At 34.4% G+C, this 19,671-nt stretch overlaps 1 protein-coding gene across 2 annotated transcripts in view; it reads left to right on the top strand.

Annotated features, from left to right (window-relative positions):
- The window catches only part of Akap7 (A-kinase anchoring protein 7), a 124,280-nt gene that overhangs the window by 61,331 nt on the left and 43,278 nt on the right, over positions 1-19,671 (top strand). For both annotated transcript variants that reach the window (XM_076859738.2, XM_076859739.2), the window contains exon 7: positions 9,371-9,518. In XM_076859738.2, coding sequence (XP_076715853.2) covers positions 9,371-9,518 — 148 coding nt within the window. The remainder of the gene's footprint in view (positions 1-9,370; positions 9,519-19,671) is intronic.

Below are 19,671 nucleotides of genomic sequence, written 5' to 3'. Positions count from 1 at the left end.
GTACCTTTTCCAGCAGCCCCTCCCTATTCATATCCATTCCACTTGATCCCCTTGGATTCTATCTTGCTTCTCACCCTCCATGTCCTGCTCTGACAATCTGGAAATGGCAAACAGTAATTTGTGCACTTGGACTTCCAAAAGCTATATGTAATCTAATATTCATAGATATAGGTTGAATTTGAGTGCATTAGAGAAACTACCGTAATCCCTTTAATTCTATATCTCAAGAGTAAACAAGGTAGAAATTTTACAGTTTCCAAATGCTTGTTTTAAATAAAATTATTTTTTGTAGCAATATGTGTTAGGTTAAAAAAGAGTCTTTGGATATATTTCTTGTTCTACCTGGAGAAAGACATTCATTTTTAAATTGATTTCAAGGGCTCCATGATTCCTTGGTCATATTTTCAATGATGTTCTATATCTAACTATTGTTTTTTCCTACCCAAACCCCCTTTTATTTAATATGATATCCATGGAGTGATTCCAGCCCCAAAGAGGAAAAAGTTTGTGTTATTGAGCACCTTTAATTACTTGTTCCATTTTCTACCTGTAGGATAATCAGTGAACATCTCAATCTCATCTGCTCCTTCACCCAGTTCTTGCAACATTCAGTTGTTGTGACCCTTCCTCTGATAGGTTGGGGCTTCTGCAATAAGTAGTATGTGGGCAGTTCTCCTGGGCAGTTAGGAAAGGATGAAGTTATGTGAAGTAAGGTGTTCTGTTGATGATGACATTGGTAAAGGGAATGAAAGGGAGGGGTAGAAGAAGGAAGAATGGTGATTGGGAGTGACTCTGGGGAATGATTAGTTCATAAGAAAATGGGAAAGAAGAAAGCAATAAGGAGCAGGATGGGTTGCAAAAAATTTTCTAGATCTTTTTGTTTAAAGTTATAAGGCTATAATGAATGATGCCTATAAATGTATTTAAATTATTTTGATATGTACAGTGCCTTCTACACTAGATATGTATCTAATATGGATTGTATCTAAGGCTTCAGTTAGATATGAAATTCTGTCTATAGATATTCTAGGTGAATGGTTCCATGGCTTGGACCTCTAAGTTACAAACATGGAATGCATTTCACCATAATAAAAGTATGTCACAATGTAGTGTTATAGAACAAGTTAAAATTGCTTGTTAGGAATTTCCTATGATTTTATTTCTGAATGATCTTCTATACAGTAATTCTATACTTTTGTTCAGGTTTCATGAATCTTTTAAACCAGTGACTTTCTGGAATTAATAATTTAATGTTGGAAAGTATTGATTCGCAGGAAAAGCTGTTGAATTGAAAGATGAAAACATTAGATGTGGTTCTACGCTTATAGACCATACATGGGGAGAAATTTTGAGGATGGGGATATTTTATCTTTAGTATAGAGAAATAAATGGTTAAGTTGGTTAATTCAGGAGAACATGTACTGAAGAGCAAAACATTAGGAAAACAGATTTGGAAGGGAAGAGGAGGCTGTAGCTTGTTTACATTTGAATGACCACAAGACTGTTCTGAACCAAGAAAGCAGGCAGAGTTTGGAGTTTGACCCAGGGAAGTAGAGAGTGCAGCTGAGATTGAGCTGTATAGGATGTCTTAGTTACAGGGCCTCTTCTTTGTTGTATAATAATTAGAAAAGCCACAAATACATAGTTATGTGGCCTGTCATACTACACCTGAGAGACATTGAGAAAGAAGAAATTGAGGTTGGCTGAGTGGACCAAGAGTGAGCACATATGAGAAGAGAAAGCATTGCAGTTTTCCAGAATTTATTGTATTGAGCCTGCAACCTTGAGTGCTTCTTGGATATCAGTGACTTCTTGTCTCTCTGGTTAACATGGCCCTAATTGGAATAAATGAGCCAAACACTTGTGGACTGAAGACCAAGGACCTCTATTTTGTTTGATGCCAGCACTTCATGGGAAGAAACTCTGGGACCAGCAAGCCATACTGCCTTTTCTCTTAGTGGCTTTTGTGAAGTGGCTTATGCTATTAGGAGCTGTGTAACCTTCCCTCTGTCACTGCTTTCTTTGCCACTTGATGCCACCAAGGAGCATCAGTTCCTCTCAAAGTGTTAGCTTAGGTAGAAGGAGGTATAAACAGTAGATTAAAAATCTATAGCTCTAGCAGTTGTGTTTCTACTTACTGCAAGGTGTAATACTGTAAATAATAGGTAAAATGCCAGGGTAAGAGGGTCTGCTTTTGCTTTCCCTGTAGGCTCCAGATTAAACAAGGCAGGAATGTGAAAAGCAAGTTTATAAATAAAGAAGTTAGGAAGATGGCATGCCTAACAATCCCTGTGGTGAGCTATAGAGATGCTCTAGCAAAATAAAATGAATGATTGAGAAATATATACTCAAATAAACAGTCTAGAAAACTAAGGAGTCTCTGATTATTTGGATAATAGTGTGAAAGGTGTTCATTTTACAATCTGGGTTATTTGGATAATTTTTCTGTGTTTAAGTGGCATCTATGAATTTTTTTCTCATCTTCCCTTTCATTTTGTAGTGAATGGAAGACTCATTTACAATGTACATAACTACCACTTGATTTAGCAGTATCAATGCAGACTATTAAAGGCAAGTATTTTGGAATGCTAGAGGTTTCCAAAGTAATTTTAACATTGTTTTTATTTTTACTTTTTATTTTTTTGTACTGGGTATTTAACTCAGGGGTGCTTTACCACTTAGCCACATCCCCAGCCCTGTTTATTTACTTTTTTTTGAGAGAGGGTCTCACTGAGTTGCTGAGGCTGGCCTTGAACTTGCAATTCTCCTGTCTCAGCCTCCCAAGTCACTGGGATTACAGGTGTGCAACACTGCACCTGGCTTCATGTTTGTTTTAGAAATATGATAGTCTGTATGATTTATATCTTAAGAATGGTTAATTTTCATAGAATTTTAATATTTTAAAACAAATAGTGAAGAGCTTGAAGGCTTTCATTCTGTTCTTTTTAATTTATCTGAGTTCTCCACTTATCCTGAATCTGAGTCCAACTTCTATCTCTTACTAGCTATATTCTTTGGGTAAGTGACCTAATTCTATGTGATTTTAGTTTCCTTTTAAGAATAGTACCAATCCCACAGGGTTATTTGGATTATTAAATGAATTAATAAAACGTTTTAGAACAGTTCCTGTACTTAGTAAATGTTTTATTAGAAAATGGAAGGCATCATTTTTTTAGATTGGTCCAAAGTAATAAGATACTATTGTCTCTTCTGTTTTTCATTCCTCCCTTGTTTTCTATCTGTAAATTTACTGACAGGCACTAGGCAAAGTATCAGGGCCTCAGCCAGGTAGGAAATGGGAGTACTCAGTGGGGGGACTAGCCACATGGACTGGCCCAGAATGACAGGAAGAAAAGGTTACAGCAGTTCCACCTAGGGTGCTGGTCTCTGGATCCAAGATCACCACATGCCTGGTGCCATGAGGATTCATCTCTTTCTATTCCTGTCAAGAGCAAGCTTGGGTAGAACTGACTCTGTGTGGGAGGGGCCTCAGTTATCCCAACTGAGAGGAGCTGGGGAAAGGCTGCAGCTGACCTGCAGGTAATCAAGTATGGCTTGTCAAGGGGAAGGTGGATGGAATAGTGCAAGTCACAGCAAAAGATGTAGTTATGCAAAGAGGTTATGGGGTCCTGAAGAATTTTAAAGATTTGTCTTTAAGCTCCATGTCAACAGGCAATGTTTTTTATGACTTTGAGTACTAATACATAAATCTTTACTAGGAATAGTTATCACTAAAAATTATTTTATGTTTTAGCCAACATACTACTAAAGAAATACAGCTTTTTCCACTTACGAAAATAAGTATATATGATGATTACTCCTCATTAACCAGCTAATGCCCAAAGGGCAAGCCATTTGGTTTGGCTCTTAATTTATGTCCATAATTTGGGTTTCCAGTCATTATCATAGGAAATGCATGCTTCTTTTACAGTTACTTGCATGACAGGAATAAACTATTGGAAAATACACTAGAAATCCAGGAATGCCAAGCTTATTATTAGTAGAAAGATGATTTCTTTATTTGATATACAGCCTAGTTATATAAGTTGTGATTATTACAAGATAGTAACAAAAAGAAGTTATTATCTATTACAAAAAATCTAAAACTTCTTAATAAAATTAGCATTTCATACAAATTAAAGATGAGTAATATGTATTTTATCCTTCAGAGGATATATATCCTATAATATGCATTTTATCCTTCAGAGCCTTAAATAAAAGATTTTCACTTTCAGATTGTTTGCTAATGTGAATTTTTATATTTCATGGTTTTGTCTGTGTTAAAAATAGAGCTGGTTGCATGGTAATATAAGTCTGAACCCTCTTTGGTTCATATTAAATTATATGCATCATTTAGCTAAATGTAAATGATGTTGTGAGTGCTTCCTGAGTAAATAATTTCCATTATTTATCAGATTCAGCCATCAGATGATTCTAAAAATACTTATCAAGCTCTCAATAGCATTTTATTTTTTTTAGAAGTTGCTTGCTTGGGTGCCAAGTTACAATCAAGAATGAAATTAAAAAAAAAATATTTTTAGCAGTAGATGAAGATAACAATTTATTTTAATGTGGTGCTGAGGATCAAACCCAGTGCCTCCCATATGCTAGGCAAGTGCACTACAACTGAGCTACAACCTCATCCCAAGAATAAAATTCTTTTAAAATAGAGATCAATAGAATAGAGGAAGGGAACCATGAGAGGTAGGAGGGGAGGGAAGGTGGGTACTGTGGAATGAAATTGACCAATTTTATTAGGTACATGTATGAATATGTCACAATGAATCCCACAATTATACACTGTTATGTATAATTTTAATGGATTAATAAAAATTAAATTAAAAGGTTAAAAAAGGAATGAAATTCTTAGAATTTCATGGTACATTTTATCAAAGGTTATCAAGTGGCTTTGAATATTGCTGATAATTCTCCCTGAACTGTGACTAAAACTAGCCTAAGGGAAGTAAAACTTTAGCCATTTCTAACAATTAATGAAGACAGTCTTGAAAACTTTCTGTTTGATGTTTCTCCCACTAATTTTTTATTTAAAGTCTGGTATCCCATATTTAACTTACTATTTTTTCTTTCAGTTTTATGTTGCATAATTGTTGTGTCACTTATATTGAGTACAGTTATAAATGTGGAGCCCTTAAAACTATGCCTTGTCCCTGTTGTTTTTCAGGAAAAAATAATCTTCAAACAAAGTACTATACTATCGTCCAGGATATTAAAAATTCCAGGCTTGTAAACTCTTAGCATTGAGGTATTGAAGATACCACATGTATTGTTTCTCTATACTTGAAATGATCTTAACTGTTTTGACCTTTACAGGACAGATTTTCCATGGCTTTAATCATTTTTGTGATTTTCCTTGAGTTCTCCTAACATGTTAATATCTTCATCTATCTTTAAATGATAGGGAGCCTTGGAAAGGGTCTGGCCTTTCTAGCAAGAAGAGGATAATTTGGAGGTCCTAAATCTGAATATAATGTCACTGTCCAACTTTTTTAACTTTAATGTTTTATCCGTTTGAAGGAATAATGTCCCTGGGACAATTATAGCAATCCAGTAGATTCCTTAATAAGAACCTTCTTAGCTTTACCCTAAATGATATCTGATTCTGATACACTCACTTATCTTCTCAGAATGATAGTCCTTTTATTATGAAAGAAAACACCTCCCGTAACAGCTGGATGGTAAGACTGATTCAGATAGATTTTATTAGAAAGGAGCATATTGCCCAGCAAAACATTCTTCAGAGAACAAAGATTATGCTCGTGTTATAATATATGTCGGATAAAGTAGATTTCTATTGATTGTTGGATTCTTTTTTTTAAAGAGAGAGAGAGAGAGAGAGAGAGAGAGAGAGAGAGAGAGAGAGAGAGAATGAGAGAGAATTTTTTAATCTCTATATATTTTTTTAGTTTTCGGCGAACACAACATTTTTGTTTGTATGTGGTGCTGAGGATCAAACCCGGGCCACGCGCATGCCAGGCAAGCGCGCTACCGCTTGAGCCACATCCCCAGCCTTATTGCTGGATTCTTTATTATTAAAGATGTTTTCTGATCCAGGAATATAACTTCAGTGTCCTTGAGGCCTCATGCTCTTTTGAACCACTGCTTTTTGTATTAAGAGTTATGGAATTAATTCAATTTCACTTGCTTATGAAAGCTAACTCCATAAGACTCATGTTGGAAGTCATCCATGAAGAATTCTTGCAAAATAGTTGGTACTTACCTTTTGCTAAAATTAATTAGCCTGGCAGATTAAAGGAACTTTCTTGTTTCTCTTATTTCTTCTTTTTTATAGGAAGGCCATTTCCAAAACTTAAATGGAGAGTATAGTGGCTAGTCAAAGCAGGCATCAGTATCTTGAAAACCAATGCCTTTATTTAAGCTATCATTAGTCTTCTGTTTGATATAAAGGAATCATTGCCCCCTACCCCAACAAAAAATAAAAAGCATTTAAATGAGAAGAAGTAAGGAATAGTCAGTTTTCATTTACTGAGAACTTTTTTCATTCCTGAAATCTCACTTTGACTGAAATGGAGAGTATAGTGGTACATTACAAATCAACTATACTTATACAACAAATCAACTATACTTTATACTACAAATCCCTAAAGTTCACTAGTGATAATAATGGCTCCTCCATGTGTGTATATAAGTTTTTTAAAATTATATTTCACCGTTTTAAGCACTTTCACAAATTGATTTAGTTCACATAGTACTTTGCGATAAGTATTATTGTTAACTTTATTTTACAGATGAGGAAAATAAAGCAAAGCTGAATAATTGATATTATGGTTCGGATCTTAAATGTCCCCCAAAGGCCCATATGCTGAAAGGCTTGATCATCAGCCTGTGTGTGGCACTGTTGGGAGGTGCTGGAACCTTTAGGAGGTGGGGCTCAGTGGAAGGAAGTTAGGTCCTTAGGGGTGTGCCCTGAAGGGGGATGTTGGGACTCCAGCATCTTCCTCTCTCTTTTGTGCTTCTAAGCTGCCAAGAGTGAGCACATTTCCTTCTTCACGTGTTGCCACCATAATGTATTACTTTGTCATAGACCTAAAGCCACAAGGCCAACCAACTATGAACTGAAACATCTAAAACCATGAGCCGAAATTAATCCTTTCCTCTGTGTGTGGGTTTTATTATTATTATTATTATTATTATTTTTTGGTGCTGGGATTAAACCCAGGGCCTTGTGCATGCAAGGCAAGCACTCTACCAACTGAGCTATATCTCTAGCCCAGTCCTTTCCTTTTAAAATTTGATTTATCTCAGGTGTTTTGTACCAGTGATGAAAATCTGACAGATACTGCTGGACAGTAGCAGAGCTAGGATTTGAACTCATATTCTGACTGTTCCTTGGCATAATGCTCTACTGCCTGTCTTGAGGCATCCTACTCACCAAATCAAAGAAATTGATTTTATTCTTCTTAGACTCAAATAAACAGTATTTGATGTTGTCAGCTGTCCTCTTCACCAGACTTTATCGTCCATCGCACTTGTGACAACTAATTGAGCATTACTTCATTTTACGCACTCTTCCAGGCACAGGGAGTTGCATTTTAGTGATTAAACGTCAGACAAAAGTTCTTCACTGTGTGGAGCTTGCATTCTTATGGGCAGACACAGATAATGGCAGACAATGAAAAATATATATAATAAGTAAACTACATAGTATGTTAGAGGATGTAGATAGTAGAAAAATTTGCCAACTACATAAAGAGAGAACAGAAAAGATTTAGGAGTACCTTTTGGGATGGGAATGTAAACTAAATTGGGCAGCCAGGAGAGGCTGTATTAAGAAAATAATACTTGAGCAAAGAATTAAGGGAGAAGCAGGATGAATTGTCAGGATATTGGGGAGGAACAGGCTGCAGGCAGTACAGAGACTTTGAGGTGGGCTTGTGCCTGGTGTGTTCAAGGAGTAGCAGGGAGGTCAGGGAGGCAGAGGGTAGACAGTGGTGGGAGACTAGGTCCAGAAAGTGCAGGAGCAGGCAGAACACCACTCTAGGCAGATATGGGGACTTGGGCTCTTCCTTTGAGAGAGATGGAAATCCTTTAAAAGTTTTAAGTAGAGAAGTGAACGGATCTAGCATGTTTTTATAGGATCACTCTGGCTGTTGAGCAGGCAGTGGAAGGGGCCATTGTGAACATCCAGGTGAAAGACAAAATGGCTCTTCCCAAGGTGGAATGGAGTGGTGAGGATTCAATGTATTTTTAAAGGAAGAACCAACACAGTTTGGATGTGGGGTTAGAGATAGGGGGAACCAAGAAGGACCCCAAGCTTGGGAAAGCATGTGAGTGGAGCAATCAAGACCAGGAGCTCAGTTTTGAATATGGAAAAAAAAACATGCCTAATATAATATTGGAACTTAAGAATGGCTGAAATGTCCAGCAGCATAGAATTATATGAATAAATTATGATACTTGCATATGATAGAATACTATGAGATAAAAATATTTTGCGTATCTATATTAAATATTCACCTGGAATATTTAATGAAAAAAATAAAAGCTGGTTATCAGGTAGTACTCAGGACACAACCATATCCCTATAAAAAGGAAAAAATGTACTTTTTATTTACATAGGAAAAATGAAATGCAGAACTAAATCCATGCTTTTGTATTCCAATTTACAATTTTTTCTGTAATATGTTTTAAACAGTAAAAAGGAAAAATATGTGTTCTAATTACCTTCATTTCACAGACTGCATTTTGGGACTCTGAGGCTGAGATTCAGGGCAATTCTAGTGTAAGGGAGATGGAAACATTATTTCCTATGATTTGGGAAACTATAGAGGTATAAGGAATATCACTTTGTAATTTTTCAACAATTACCTGTTCTTGCTATGAAAGGACACTGAATATAAGGAGAAAGAGAGAAAAAAACCTTAGAAGGTCCACTTATCCCCCATTCCAATTTAAAGTAGCTTAATTTTAGGTGATTTTTATATGAGGACTTCAAAATTGCATTCATCTTTTTAGAACATTTTTGCAGTATAAAATGTTAAGATCCACATCACTTTTTTTTTTCCCATTGTTGTTGTGAATGAATACTCTGTCCTTGGTATCTCAAATTTCAACATATTCTTGATTAGTTCTGAGACTTAGAGTATATGAAATTATGAATGCTGGTAAATTTAAATCAGCATTCTTTAATTGATGGTTTTTAAACTACAACTCATTCTATGTGGAGAGACTTTAACAACTTTACAACAGTTTTGTAGTATTTATTTTCAAGTGCTAGTAGGCAGTATTATGTCCCAAAATGTAATATCAGGTTCTAAGAAAATGATATAAATATGAACTGCCTGCTGGGATGAAATAATTGATTGATGTGATTTTGTTTTGTCATTTCAAGGGTGTGAAAAAGATAGATCCTGAATTGTATGAAAAATTTATCAGCCACAAGTTTGGAGAAGAATTATGCTCTCGCATAGATCTTTGCTCCATGCTTAAGAAGAAACAAAGTGATGGTTATTATCATTGTGAGTCTTCAATTGTGATTGGTGAGTGTCACTTAAAAATTATTGTCTTTATTTTTGACTTTAGCATCACTTTATTTTTATAGATACTTAGGATTAGTCATATGTTTTTCTCAATGACGTATTTTTCTAAGTATGTTTGGTAATAACACAAATAAAATTTTATAGAGCATTTTTCATATTTATATCAGTCAAAATTTACTACCTATAGTTTTTATACTTCTGTGCTTTAAATATAACAAAGTCTTAAAATGTTGATTCAAAATTCATTTCAGTTGAATTTTATTTCATGAACATGAAGACAGCATTTTCTCCAGTTAAGGCCTACATAACTACACCATTTCTCACCAGGCATTTTCATGTTTGCTACTTTTAATTAGGAATAAATGATTCAGGTAAGAAAGTTTTACTCAGAGAAGAGAAAGTGTGGGTGGCCTGAAAAAATTGAAGACTTCAGTTTCTTCGATAAGGAAAACATGTTTGGAGAAGCCCTGAGATTTATATATACATGCTTCTATCTTCATACATAAATGCTTCTGTCAGGTGGCAAATGATGAAACAGACTCCTACGCAATTGTGTTTCCAGGTGCACTAAATGAAGACCCTTTAACCCAAAGAAGGCCAGACTATTCCCCACCTTTTGCAGATTGAATGTATTTCACGGGAGCCTGCTCTATTGTGTGTCAAATGTACTATTTCAAATTAGACACTATTCTTGTAAAATGTGAACTTGAAGACAACCTGATTTATATGCTTTTAAAGTAACATGAAAATAACTCAAAGAAGAAAAATATATATATTGAATGTCTCAAGGTCTCAGCCAAGATATTTTCTTTCCACTTCAGCTTGAAGAAAATCTATGGATATATGTACATCCTGAAAGAATCTTAATACTGAAGTTTATTAAAGCATTTAAAAAATGTTCAAGAGACACAATTTATTTCTAGATCTTCATGACAGATCTTCAGAGAAGTCATCATTTTACGTTCCAAAGATTTTAGCTATCTTAAACAGAAGATATTCCGTATGTCGTTTGAGTTTTATATTCTGAAACATTTCAGGTCTATTTTAAGGAGGATTTTTCATGCTTTTGGAGCTGTCTTCCATCCAAATTTTGAGGAGGACTGAACATTTCCATTTAGGTTCATTGCAAAGTATCTAAATTTTTAGATACTTCTTGTGTAGTACAGGTTTTGGCTAGCTTTCCCTTTTCTCTGTGATTAGTTTAGGTCAACCTGGAAAGGGTTCATCACTTTTTCCACTCATAGTTAAGAAAACAAAACATATGAGGATTTTGCTGAAGATACTGTGGGATTGGCATTGGACAGTTCATAGCACATACCACCTAAATTGACACTAGGAGTGTCTGCTCTGTTCAACCCTCATCCGGATGTCCCAGCCTTGTAGATTCCCTCTTTCATTTCTATTTTCTAACTTTCTATTTTCTCCTTAGTGTAGCTAATTTCTCTAGGCTTCTATGTCTCTCTTACCTTTTTATAATTCAGAGTGATTTTGTTTTTTTTCAAACTCCACCAATCTCACTTTCTCATACCAATCATTGAACATTATTTAAAAATATTTGTTTTGGCTTCTTACAAATAGTCTTTTTTTTCTATCACATTTGGTGATTCTAGTAGGAGCTTTAAAAATGATATTTGTATCTAAAATAACTTATGTTAGAATTAACCAAGTTTAATGTGCACTAGAGTTTATTTGCTTATGGATAATTTTGATTTTCCCAATCATACCCAAGTTTTATAACAGGATTTGGGATACTTTCTTTGTGAATTTCATTTCTGGGTTAGATTCAGTTGGCTTACATTGGTTTGGGTTCTCTTTGATTTTTGATCCTCACTCAAATTTAATGTCTATTTCCTGAGCCTTGAACCAATATTTTAAAAAATTGACACATAATAATTGTATGTATTTATGGAATACAGTGTGTTATTGTAATGCAGATATGCAATGTGTAATGATCAAATCAGAGTAATTAACATAGCCATCATATAAAACGTGTATCATCTCTTTCTGTTGGGAATATTAAAAATTCTTCTTATCTCTTTTAAAATCTATAATAAATTATTGTAAAGGACAGTCACCCTACTTTGCTCTAAAGCACTAGATTGACCTTCTCCAAACATGTTTTCCTATTTTATTGTATGTATTAATAGAGTAGAACAGAGTTCAGACCCTAAGGTATTTTGTCTTGAGAATTCTGTGTAGAAGTTAAGCTTCTGAGCCTTGGCAGCTTCCTGAAATTGTTTATAAAACGTTGTGTACTAAAATATATGTGAATTTTTACAGTGAGAGAATTGAACTTTCATCACATTTGAATATTTCCTATCTTTTAATTTGTTAATAATGGCATTGTTAGAAAGTGCTAGATTCCAAATCACTGATATTCTTTTTGGCTGTCTTTTTTTTTTTTTTTTTTTCAGTGCCAGAGTTGAACCCAGGGTTTTATACATGCTAGGCAAGTGATGTACCTTGAGCTACACTTCCAACCCTAGGACATTTCGTTAATGTGAATGACTATATGATTCATTTTTAAGATTTTTAGTTGATTCTTTTTCCTACTTCCCTATTCTATACTTGGCTTCCTTATTACTTTTATTCATGTCTTTGAATACTTCAATATAGTTGATTTAAAAAAAAAACTTTTTTTTTTTTTTTTTTTTTTTTTTTTTTTTTTTTTAGTTGTAGATGGACACAATACCTTTATTTTGTTTTTATTTTTTGTGGTGCTGGGGATCAAACCCAGTGCTTCATGCGTGTTAGGCAAGGGTTCTACCACTGAGCCACAACCCCCGCCCTCAATATAATTAATTTTAAAATTTCTTTTTACATTGTGAAAATCTGTAGTTCCATGAGTATGAATTCTTGTGTTTGTTTGGTCTTTTGTGACACATATTCTCTTCTCTTGTGCTTTTTTAAGTTGTTGTCGTCCCTCCACCAGCCTAAGGCTCATCTTACTGTGTATATTTCCCCCTGAAAACCTCATGTGGGTTTTGCAGTTTTCTTAGTCCTGGTTGATGTCATGCCTATTTATCATGGGCTGCAACTCCTTCCAAACCTAACTGAACTAATCAGCTAAAGTTAAAATCCAGAAAAAAGTGAAAAATCTGATTGTTTCTAGTGAAAACTGGTAGTGAAATATGGTCTGGTTGGAATATCCTAGGGTTAGGAAAGCTGTTCTCTGTGAACTTCTTACTTGAGTTGGGTGAATTAATTTTTCTCAGGCAACTACATTGCATTTTTATTTCCTTAGGGAAAGTAATTGACTAAATGACACCCTTTGTAAGATTGATAAACAATTGATAAATAATAATGATAAACAATTCAGTGCTTGCAAAGACTGGTATACTTTTTTTTAATTAAAAATTTTTTTTGGTTATGCATGGCACAGTATCTTTTTTGTTTATTTATTTTTATGTGATTTATTTATTTTATGTATTAATAGAGAAGAACAGAGTTCAGACCCTAAGGTATTTTGTGCTGAGGATAGAACCCAGTGCCTCACATATGTAAGACAAGTGCTCTGTCACTGAGCCACAACCCCAGCCCTAGAGACTGGTATACTTTTATCTGTCAGACCTGACTTATAGTGGGGAATTTGGAAAGATTTAGAAGAGTTTATTTTGTAGGCTAGGGTTTTTTTTTTTTAATGAATTCTGAAAGGAGAGGTAGAAACAATGATTTTCTGGGAATAGCAGTATTTTTTGGCTTAATAATAATTGCTCAATCTTAATTTAGTGAATATTAATAAGTAGTGCAATGTTCATACTATGTTTTGGGGCATTATAAGATATAGAGAAGTATAAGACATAGTCCTTAAGGATGATAATTGACAGCCAAGACTACATATGAGAAATGGAGAGGGAGGAGGACTAGAGTAATAGGATCTGTTTATAAAAGTAGGGGTTTTAGTGGTTCACAGTGGGAGAAACTTATAATTTTAGCTTCTGGGCAAGTGTGGGGATGAGGATTAGGGAAATTCAGCTGAATGTGATGAGACTGAAGAGCAGAGAGATGAAGAGTAGAGAAAAGAGACTTTCTAAAGCAATAAGCATGATTTATAGTGGGAGGGAAGCAGTGGGTTGGAGGCAGGGTGGAGGCAATAATAGTGATAAGAAGTACCTTAATTGAACCTACAATTTCGTTAGCTGAGGAAGCTAGAGTGGGAGGTTGCTAGGTTTGTGAGTACGAGCAGTTGGTGAGCAGATGAACAGATTTACACATACTGAGGCAGTGAACATGTACTGAAGGGAACTGAGTAGTTAACATGTAATATAGAGAGTTTAATACTCAATATAAGAATACAGGAATGAATCCTAAAAGAGAGACATTCACTTAATTTTAGACTGTAGCACAAGTGGTATGGAGGAGGTAAGGTTTCGGCCAACCATAGGCTCAGATAGATGCAAATGGGTCTGTACAGACCTGGTGATAGAACAGGAAAAGGGTTAGTCAAGTAAGTCAGACTCACCATTGTTTTTGATGTTCCTAGGCTTAGGATAAAATGCAGTTAATACACCTAACCTACTGAACACCATAGATTAGCCCAGCTTACCTTCAACATGCACATTAGCCTACACTGGGGCAAAATCATCTAACATGAAGTCAATTTTGTAATAAAATTTTTAATATCTCATTTAATTTATTGAATACATGTATCCCAAACATACTGATATTACAAAACTCTGTAGATTGTCAATTGTTATCCTTGTGATTTGTTGGAGGCCCTTCTAACTGAGGACCTCAGCTCTCACTTTGGAATCCTGCTCTTCAGTGCTCCATACCTTGGGGGTCAGGGCAAAGCTCCAAAGCCTTTGAGCTACCCCTTCTGGATCTTGCATGGTTTCAGTATGTGGGTGTGGGGATCTTTTTTTTTTTTTTTGGGTAGGTTTTACATTCTTTTAAAATATATAAAATATATAAAACTTTAGGTTTACCAGTTCTTAAAATTCGGTCTATGCATCCCTAGTGGTCCCTTAGACATTTTACAAAGTTTAGGAGGACAAAACTATTTTTATAATAATACAAGACTTATTTCCCTTTTCCACTTGGGTTATCAATTATATTAAGCATGCAAAAAAAATGGATAGACCTATGTTTGGTCAATATGAATCAAGTTGGTTGCAATTAAAATATCATTTTTCCTCCTGTCCTGGGGATTGAACCCAGGGGTACTGTACCACTGAGCTACATCTTCAACCCCTTTTAAAAGTTTTTAAATTTTGAGACAGGGCCTCACTAAGTTAGTTGCACATGCTGACCTCAAACTTATCATCTTCTTGTGGCAGACTCTGGAATAGCTAGGATTACAGGTGTGCACCATCATGCTGGCTAAAACTCATTTTTTGAAAAAAGCAATTTCACATAAGAATGTTCTTGCTGAGTAGTAAAAATGATTAATTGTGTTTCATTTTGACCTTTGAGAAATGAAGATGGCAAGTACTCACAAAGCATTTCTAAAGCACACTGAAGTAAGATAAGAGGTTAACTTTACAAAAGCACTCAAGCAACTGTTAAAGCTTCGAGCTCAAGTGGACACTTTCTTTCTTGCCACAGCACTTTTATTTGAAGAACAACTGACAGGCAAACTATGGTTTTCAAACTTGAGTATTAACAGATATTTTCTTGAAAAAAAGTGAACTGTCACATCAACTACAACTAACATTATTTACTATTCATGATGAAACCCAGGCTTTCAAGCAAAAATAAGAAATTTGGAAGACTCTCATCTATTGCCATGAACTTGACTTAAACTAAACTAAACATAAAGACTTTTCCCCACTTTTTACTTTAACAACTTTTGTACAGAGTGTGTTCCATTTTCCCGGTTTATTTTTATCTATCACACTCTCTTGTAGTAAAACGTAAACAGTCATTTTTATTGAGGTGTAACCCATATACAAACCCCATACAGATTAAAGTATAAAATGTGATGAGTTTTTACATATAAATACACCTGTGGAAGCACCATAATGATCGAGATACTGAACATTTACTTCACTCCCAAAGTTTACTGGTGTCCTTTGCCAATCCATATTTATGAGATGAGGATGATACAAATGAATATGCTTTTTGATTTGTATAATGAAATTGTGTCAAGACATGGAAGATCTCCATAACTCAGTGGATCAATATTTTTAAAATGACCAATCATGTTAGAAAAGTTACACATGAAGAAAAAGGTACATCAAAAGTTCTAGACTACTAAAAAGATTTAAACATAGAGTATGAAGCTTAATTGATAAGTTTTAATATTCTACATTGCAATTAAGCTTGAAGAGACTATAACTTGTCAAATTTTGTATCAAAGAATATCCATAATTTTATGAATTTAGTATTTATAAATACTTATATAAATTTATATATTTTATATAAATATATAAATATAATATAAATATATAAATTTATGTATTTATATAAATTTATATAAATATATAAACCCATATAAATGAAAGTTCTTTATTGGGAAAGGACTATTTGTAATTTTTAAGAGAGTAAAAAGACCTGAGGCCAAAATATTTAAAAACTTCTTCCTTGGGCTGGGGGTGTGGCTCAAGCGGTAGCTCGCTCGCCTGGCATGTGTGTGGTCCGGGTTCGATCCTCATCACCACATACAAATAAAGATGTGTCCGCCAAAAACTAAAAAATAAATATTAAAATTCTTTCTCTCTCTCTCTTTTAAAAAAAAAAACAACTTCTTCCTTAGTTCATGGGTCCAAGTAAACTATGAAAAACATAATTTTCAGACAGCTATCTTCACTCAATTTTGATAAATATTTCAAAAATATTCTTCCAGTAAAATTTACTGGAAATTAATTTTGATGGTTCCTTAACTGTCTTTTTATATAATACAAATGGGTTTGAGTCCTCTCATTACTTTTTTCTCTTTCCCCATTAATTTCCATTTGAGAATTCTGTGGTAAAAATGTTAAGCATAAAAATATTTCAGACTGAGAAAGAGCATATCTATATGTAAAAAATCATTTTCTGGGAAACCGATTTTCTATAATATAGGAATATCTCCATTATGGTGAACAAGATAAAAAATTTTGTCTTGTTTTCTTTTGCACAGGCTGACAGGGAGATGATTAAGAAAATTTCATCTCTACTTATAGACTGATTAAGATGAAGCTATTTCGAGCATATTAGAAGAGGGCACAGGGAAAAACATTGTATTATATAAAGGAACTGTATACCGTTTTTTACTACTAAAATGTTTTAGTAGTTGGAAGTTTTCTCTAAACATACAGAATTATCAAGTAGTTTAATAAGGATTGAAAACAGGATATTTCATTATTTCCTTGATAACACAGAAATTTGGTAGCCATGTAAATCAGCTGATAATTGAAACTCTTAGGTTGTTTCTTTATATTTGTTTGAGTTAGAAGAACCTTCTGGATAAGTAACTGATAAATTCATCTTAGTGATAGCTCACTGTATTTTAACTGGTATATCTGCTGTTAATCTGGATGCTAACACAAAGTGGCAGCTGTGGCTCAAGCTATTTTGAAATCCGTCCATTAGCCTGGTTTTAAGCCTTCTGACTTATAAATTATCTTAGGAACCCTACATATTGAGGGGCAGTGCTAATTGTTAATTTTAACTGTCAGGACTAGAATGATGCAGTAATAAGTTATCTTGCTAGTTATATTTAGAACCTCCAATTTAAATCCATTTTTGAAAATATGAATTATAATATTGAATTATAAGTAAAAAAAATTAAACTATATGAATGAAATTTATGGAGTTCAAAGTATGTTTTCAAACAAAGCCATTAAGATTTGGGAAATTGGTATTAGGATAAACTTCTAATTGCCAGCAGTTATTGCTAACTAGCCCCTGACATTGCCCAATGGCCTTTTAGTGAGATTTTCACCACACTGAATAGTATTTATTAATGTTTTTAAAAAGCTTAGCACAGTGTCTGACATATGGTGCGATAAAAAACTAGTTATTAATAGCAATACTACTCCTATTGGAATACTTATTGCAATAATATTCTTACTTTCCTATCAGAACACCCATTTCATGTTATTAAATATTTGCATTACTCTGAATGCTTCCTTAAATTGGCATGTAATTAACACTGCATTTCAATAGTAAAAATGTGTATATGTGTATGTGTGTGTATAATGATTCTATGTATGTGGTTTTACATTGCATATACATAGTTACTTGAAATTTTAAGTTTATATGTTTATGTATATAAATACATAGGTAAAGATAAAAACTTGGTTCAATTTTTAGCTATGAGAAAAACAAATTTGGCAAATCTTATACAATATATTCTTATTAAGTAATTTGAGGGCTTGGAGATGTAGCTCAATGATAGAGCATCTGTCTGTCATATAAGAAGCCTTGGTTTAATCCTCAGTATCAGCATCCCCCCATTTTTTTTGATAAAGAGATGAAATCCATAAGAGAAAACTTATAAAGCTCATAAATTTCTTTTTCTTTTAAGTAAATCATGGAGGACTTGGAGAGGATGCAAAATAGTAAAGAGAGAGGGAGCCTATGAGCAAGTAAACTGCAGAGTGGAAAGCATAGTGACCAGGAGTTTCTAGAATCACACAGAACTGTTCTAATCACATTGATACTTCTCAGTTGGACAACTTTGTGCCTGTTACTTAACATCTCACACACCAATTACCTCATCTATAAAATGGGACTAATAATAGTTACTGTAGTGACTGCTGTGATGACTAAATGAGATCACACAGGAGAAGCTCTTGGTCTCACGCTCGACTCACACTCAGGACTCACTCACTGATGCTATCATTGCTATTTTCATGACAAATTTTGTGTAGAATTCTTAAGTGGACAGAAGAGACTGAGGAATGGTTTAAGGATAAGAAAGAAAATGGTTTAGTATAAGAAAGAAAATGTCAATTTCTTCTTCATCTTTGCTAGAAGTACAACAATCCAGGCACTAGGAAAGACTGTGGGTTCTAAAGGAACGTTAAGATCTTGGAACAGGTGTTAAGGGATTTGCAAAATGTCTTTCCTGACCATCTATTAAGATGGAAGAGAGAATACCATTTATGTGATTATCTGATCTGGAGGTTTGGATAACTTCATGAAGTTTCTTCATCATTAGAATCTAAAGGTTTTCTGTTTATATTAAATTGTTGTAGTTTTTCCAAAAGCTAGACTTTATTATTGTATCTCTGATTAATTGCAAGAGGAGTAATAAAATTCTCACTCTCTAGCTCTGTCTGAAAATCCAACTCCACTGTGTTTTTCTTTGGTTATATTATTACTCTTAAAATAGAAATGGGCATAGGGAGAGAAGTAGGATTGTAGTGGGCAAATGTCTCTTGGTTGTCATGCTGGCAGAATGGGTTTAGAATTCATTGATACTGCCTGCAATAGTAGTTCATTTATAGGTCCCTCCAGGAATTTGAAGCATTGCTAACCATTGTTTACACAGAGACCCCCTCCTTCACTTTAAAACATCTTCAGTCTGGTTTTGGTCAATATAATTTATTTGGACAATTTATATAGTGGATATTTTTTGAACTTACCAAGTGCCAAGCATTATGCTGTGTAGTGAAGAACAAAGATGGGCAAACATGAACCATACTTTCAAGGAGTTTGTGAGAAGTCATGCAAACTGACAATTATACGGTGATAATGACTGAAATGAAGTTAATGAGAAAAGTGAGTGAACTTCTTATTCTGCTTAGGATTATTGGAAAGGCTGTTCAGAAGAGGAAAGGTTTGAACTGAAAATGAGAATGTTTGGAGGGAGGCAAGAAAAAGGAGGTGTTTTCCAGGCTGAGAAAGCAGCATAAGAAGCCACCTGAAGGAGTCTATGTAGAGACATGCAAGTAATTCTCTCTGTACACGAGCTACTTGTCCTTAAGGAATTTAGGTCTTATTTGTAGGGGAAAAAACCATAGACAATTTTGGAGCTAGAAATGGCATTATCAAATGAGTGCTTCAGAAATGTCATTCTTTCAGTCACATAAAAGCAGAATGGTTGAGGAGAAAGAGGATACTGAATCACAAGACTAGTAAGAAGGTAGTGTTGGTTGAAGCAGGTCATGATAATTGCCCACACTTAAGATTTGCAGTGGGGATAAAGAAAGAAACAGATCTTAGGTAGGAGGGAAAATCCATATTTTTTGATATTTTTAGATTTGGGGTGAGTTGTGGGAGG

Source organism: Callospermophilus lateralis, chromosome 6 (assembly GCF_048772815.1).
Source record: "Callospermophilus lateralis isolate mCalLat2 chromosome 6, mCalLat2.hap1, whole genome shotgun sequence".
NCBI lineage: Eukaryota > Metazoa > Chordata > Mammalia > Rodentia > Sciuridae > Callospermophilus > Callospermophilus lateralis.
Note: the sequence above shows the minus strand (reverse complement) of the source record. Positions and strands in the feature narration are given on the sequence as shown.